General features: G+C 58.5%; 1 protein-coding gene across 1 annotated transcript in view; it reads right to left on the bottom strand.

Moving 5' to 3' along the window:
* Nucleotides 1-4,239, bottom strand: part of TMEM120A (transmembrane protein 120A) — a 5,182-nt gene extending 943 nt beyond the window's left edge. Inside the window, exons 1-9 of the mRNA XM_010016390.1 lie at nt 4,103-4,239; nt 3,544-3,660; nt 2,592-2,651; nt 1,815-1,910; nt 1,479-1,568; nt 1,125-1,190; nt 783-844; nt 515-607; nt 1-27 (exon numbers count right to left, since the gene is read on the bottom strand). Of these exons, the coding sequence (XP_010014692.1) occupies nt 1-27; nt 515-607; nt 783-844; nt 1,125-1,190; nt 1,479-1,568; nt 1,815-1,910; nt 2,592-2,651; nt 3,544-3,660; nt 4,103-4,239 (748 nt within the window). The remainder of the gene's footprint in view (nt 28-514; nt 608-782; nt 845-1,124; nt 1,191-1,478; nt 1,569-1,814; nt 1,911-2,591; nt 2,652-3,543; nt 3,661-4,102) is intronic.
* Nucleotides 4,240-5,416: the final 1,177 nt, after the last annotated feature.

The raw sequence follows: 5,416 nt of genomic DNA, 5'->3' as shown, positions 1-5,416 counted from the left end.
CTCTCCACATCCAGGACTGGAAGCCCTCTGCAAAGGAAGAAGGGTTTGCCTGAGGACCCAGGAATGTGCCAGCAGGTGACTGGATGGAGCTTGGCTCCTGAGGCCAGAGGCAGAGCTGCCCTTGCCTGCAACTGCAGCCCCTCAGCCCCAAGTATGTGGGATGCTGGAGGGGTAACTCATGTCTGAAGGAGCCTCCTGGGGATGCCAGGAGCCACATCCACTGCTACCTCGCATCCCGAGGGAGCCAGTGTGGGCTGGTGGCCCCAGCAGAGCAGGAGGAGGGGAGCAGGCTGCTGCTGCCTCATGGGAGATGCTGCTCTGAGAGTTTTGGCTTCGCTTGCAGCTTTCACTGCCTCTGCCACTGATAAATCCCAGTCAAACTAACCCCGAAACAAAAGCAACTGTCACCATGGCCTTGGATAGAAACCAGAGCTCCCAGTGAGCGCCAGGCTGGTGCTGGGATGGAGGCTGTGGCAGCAGCAGGTCCACTTCGACTGGGAAGATCCCGGCTTACCCACGGTCAGGTCCATGTTGTGCCTCTCGCCCAGCGCTCGCAGCCGGTACAAGCACCCGCTCTGGTAGTAGTACTGCAGGAACTGCACGAAGCCTGTGAGGAGCACATCAGGGGCAGCCTGTCACACCACCCTGACCACCCCAGCACCAGGGTGGAGGCCAAGGGAAAGCCCAGGTGAGCCAAAGGGCTGGGAGCAGCCCCAGCCGGGTCCCCCTGTGCCATGGAGCCAGGCACGTGTGCCCAGCCCTCTGTCACAGCCAGCACTTACTCTGGTACATGGAGAAGGAGAGAAACTGGTTCCTGAACATCTGGTACATGAGCCCATCTGGCCTGTGGGGTGACAGATGTGGGGTGAGAGGAGGCACAGCTAGCCCTGCCTGCCCCACAGCCAGGGAAAAGGGCACTGAAGTGGGGGGACACCACAGCTTGGGCACTGTGTAACATCACCTCGTGTTTCCCAGCCCACCCTGCCTGGTGAGGAAAACATCGAGTTGCTGTTAGACCACAGCACCCACAGAGCAGGATTACGGCCATGGCTTGGGGCAGCGAAGGCACCTGAGCTGCCCATAGCCCAAGCAAGGACCCCATGAGATGGGGGAAACAGACTTACCATGTCAGCATGACCCCTGAGAGGAAGGTAGAGATGTAGTGATGGAAAACCCACCAGCCTTTGATTCTGGAAGGCAGACAGAGAGAAGGGGTGTCAGGTCTTAAGCACAAACCAGGACCCAAACACGCACCAGGAGAGCAGGGCCCTTCCCACTGCACCTTCCCACACCACCTCTGTGTGGGGAGTTCCTCCTGCCCCGCTCCTACAGCTCATCCCCAGGCTTTGCTACACACCCTGAGTAGGAGGGAGCTGCTCCCTTGGGAAGCACGGAGCTACATGATGGGTCTCAGCTCCCCAGCATTGCAGAGAAGGAGCAACTCACTGCACACCCCTCCCCAAGCCCAGCAGACTCACTTGGATCCGTTGTTGATCAAGATGCTCTCCCGGATGGTGAGGGTGCAATAGTACCACACCAGGAGGAAGTTAAAGACGGCGTCTGTCACCCTGGTGTCACACAGAGCAGGGTGTAAAGGCAGCAGCAGAGGCACTGGGACAGCAGGATGCCCACCAGGCACTGAGACCTGCTTCCCCACCACCACCGTGGCCACAGCAAGACCACGAAAGCCACCCCACCTCCAGGGCAGCAGCCAGATCCTTTGCCCAGGGTCTCCTCTGGACCTTTCAGGATGGGACAGGAGGACACAAGGGCCCTGGGAGGAGATCCCTCCCCAGCATCCAAGCCAGACTCACCTGGTGTTGACAAGGAACCGACAGGAGGAGGAGATAATGAGTAAGATGATGGTGAGGTAGAGCTTGAACTTCTCGTACTCATCTTTATATGCAAACCTGCAGGGAAACACAAGGACAGGCTTGGAGCAACGTGGCTGCTGGAAATCCCTGTCCTCCCATCCCACCCAGCTGAGTAAAAGTGATGTTCCATTGGGGATCACTAGGACATGGTCAGGAAAAGCCTCATCTCCAGGGTACTCCCGAGGGGAGCACACCAGGCTGCTTTCACAAGGTGAGACACCATCAAGGCACCCCAAAGGACTCTGGGCAGATGGGGGTCTCTCCAAGGGGAGGCCTGGGGAATGGAGGGAAGGAACATGAGCTCCTGGCTGGGCACCTCTGGCTTTGGTGTCCCACCATGGGGGTACTCTCATGAGCCAAAACCAGCCCTTGGTGTTTCCCCAAAGGAAGAGGAGGGGGTTTGCCAGTGGCTGCAAGAGTCTGTGTCCCCTGAAGTCCCTAACACAGGGGAAACAGGGCACGGCATCGGTGGAGGATCCTATTTAGCTTCTCAGAGCTGCAGGCCCAGCCCGGCCCAGCCCAGCCCAGCAGCAAGGCTGTAAGAAGGAGTTAAGGGCTCAGCTGGTTCTGGATGCAGGGAACACCCCGGGAAGGGAACCCGCAGCGAACAGGCCACGTGTCTGCACATGCAGCAGCTCATCCCACAGGAGCTGTTGCTATTCCCTGGTGACAGGGGGGTCCCCAGCCAGGCAAAGCACCCGGTGGCAGGAATCGTACTTGGCCTGCTTGCTGAGCAGCGTCACGTTCACATTCCCCAGCACCAGACTCAGGTACAACCTGGGGAGAGAGCAGAGGCGTTAGGACAGGCAGGACCATCCCAAGGGATCCAGGGGCTCCCACCCGGAGCTGCCAGGCAGCGTGACTGGCACGAAGACACTGGCATCGCCTCCCAAGGGCATGGGGACGGGTGGCTGAGCACACCCTGCTCCTGGTTTGGGCTGGGATAGAGGTTATTTTCCCCCTAGTAACGGGAGCGGTGCTGTGGTTTGGCTTCAGTGTAACGCTGGTAACACAGCGATGGTTTAGGATAAGCACTACGTAGCAACAACCAAGTCAAGGACTTCCCACTTTCCTGTGCTCTGCCAGTGAGGAGCTGCTCAAGAGGCTGGGAGGGAGCAGAGCCAGGACTGCTGACCTCAACTGGCCAAAGGGGTGTTCCATGGCACAGAACTTCAGGCCCAGTATAGAAACTGGGGGGAGCCACTGGTCAGGGATCAGTCAGTGAGTGGTGAGCAGTTGTACTGTGCATCATCTGCCCGTCTCAGCTTTTATTCCTCCCTCTTTTCCCTATTATTAACATTATATTCTACTTTATTTCAATCATTGAACTGTTCTTATCTCACCCCCCAGGTTTTATCTTCTTCCTATTCACCCCATCCCGCCAGGGGGGATTGAGTGAACAAGTGGCTGCCTGGTACCTGGCTGCTGTTGTGGTTAAACCCCAATAACACCCCATGTCCCGCAGGCACTGGCGTGTTACCAGGGCTTCCCCTGGCCCATGGCCACCGCTCAAGGGCAGGTGAAGGCCACCAGCAGGCAGAGGCTCAGCCTGGCTCCTGCCCAGGTGTCCTCCAGCGTGGCTGTGACGCTGTCACCGGGAGCTGGGTGACAGCCACAGGGCTGCGGAGGGAGGATGTGGTCTTTCACCCAGAGATAAGGTGCCTCTTACCCGTTCTTCTTTGGCAGGTAGGCCTCCATCTCAAAGAACACGTTCTGCCTCTCTTTTATCAGGCTCTGGGTCTCTTGGATGGTTTCCTGCTGTTCGGGGCTCGCGTGGGCTTTGCATCTGGGAGGAAACAAGGTGCTGGTGTCAGGGTAGGGTCTGAAACACAATCAGCCCGTGCTGGAACTCAATACGTGACTGTCTGAGGCAAGGACACCCCAAGGACAGGGAAGATGGAGCGGAGGCAAGTCCATGAGTCCATCTGCAGGGCAAGCTCCTCTGTCAGGCTGGGATGTTGCTCGAGGAAAGGATGAGAGGGAGGTGAGGCCAGATGGGTCTTCTTCCCCTCAGGGAAGGATGGAGAGAGCTCTGTACGGGTCAGGTAACCTGCAAAGCCCTTGCAAGCTCTGAGCTGCCAACAAGGCACAAATGGGGGCAGAGGAACAGGAGCTGAGGAAGATCCGCCTGGGCGAGCTCAGACCTCCACAGCTCTTTGCTGCCAGTGAGGCTGCAGGAAGGTCTGTGCTGGAGACAGATCTGTGGGGAGAGCGTGACAACAACTTACTTTTTGAAGGACAACGACAGCTCCTTCAGCCGCTTCTTCTGCCGTGCGATGGAGCTGGAGATCCCGTCCTGCAGCTTGGTTAACTCCTCGAGTTTCTGCTTGTACAGCTTGTGGTTGTCCTGGGAAGCAGAGATCATCATGCAACACAGCTGCCTGCGCAGCCACCCTGTCCTTGGGCTCTCTGGGAGCCTATCTGCTGGTGTTGCTGCTAAAAGCTGTCTTTAACTTCACCTGCAGAGCAACCGGGTATCGATGCTCTGGTACCCACAGGCGTCTGCAGAAGACCAGGCGTGCTTGGGGACAGCCTGCAGCCATCCCTGCTTCCCTGAGGGCAGAATCAGCCCCTGGGGCTGCCCATCCCCAATCCCGAGGGATTTATCTACAGGTGCAGGCGCATCCATTTGGCACAGCCTGCTCCTGCCTTGCACATGGCTTGGGTCTGGCCCCCCTTGTGAAAGTCTTGCCAGCGACATGGTCTCGCTCCAGGGATGCTCCCATCAGTGGGAATCCACTGATTGTGGCACAGGGGAATGGAAAGACTCAGGGGGAAAACACGCTGCTGGTGCCAGGGATATAACCGAGAGCCACAGCCACGCAGGAGCGGTGGCTCTGGCTGCAGGGATGGGATGAGCGGCATTCCCTGCCTGGAAGTTTGTGCAGCACCGGCTCGCGGCTCCATCCCAAGCACCCCGAAGGAGCTGGGACAAGGAGGCTGGAATGGCAGCAGGGCTGCAGCCAACTCCTGGGGCAGTGGTAACCCGACAGCACCTGGGTAAGGCCAGATGCCATTCCTCACTATATTTAGAAGGGAAAGGCGAGAGCGTGCTGGATCAATGCTGCTGCTCATCCAGGTCAGCTGGAGAACAGCCTCTCCTCCACCCGGGAATTCCGCGCTGCTTCCAACAACCCTTGGACTAGACCTTGCCGCACACAGATGTTCCAGCTGCCACCGCTCTTATCGAGCACTTTAACAGCAGATCTCAAAGGAGAAAGGTGAAACCGAGATGCAGAGGAGGCAAACACCCCCTTCTCCTTCTGGTGATGATGAGCCGGAGGGTGGGAATGGAGCCCAGAGAGCCCCAGCAGTGATTTATGTGCCCAGTCTCTCATCAGGTTCTCCTGCTCCCCACTCGGAATCCCTCCTTCTCCCGCTCTGGAGCTAACCGAGAGCGGGTCCCTGCTGTGCTGACACCCTTCAGCCGTGCCAGCACCCCAGCAGCGCGCTCGGGCTCCGTCCCAGGGGAAGGTGGGGACCCGGGACATCCCCGCAACCCTTATGGAGCAAGAGGCGGTTTCTCAAAGCCTCCTTCGCCC

This window comes from Nestor notabilis, unplaced genomic scaffold (genome assembly GCF_000696875.1).
Source record: "Nestor notabilis isolate BGI_N333 unplaced genomic scaffold, ASM69687v1 scaffold11906, whole genome shotgun sequence".
Lineage (NCBI taxonomy): Eukaryota > Metazoa > Chordata > Aves > Psittaciformes > Psittacidae > Nestor > Nestor notabilis.
Note: the sequence above shows the minus strand (reverse complement) of the source record. Positions and strands in the feature narration are given on the sequence as shown.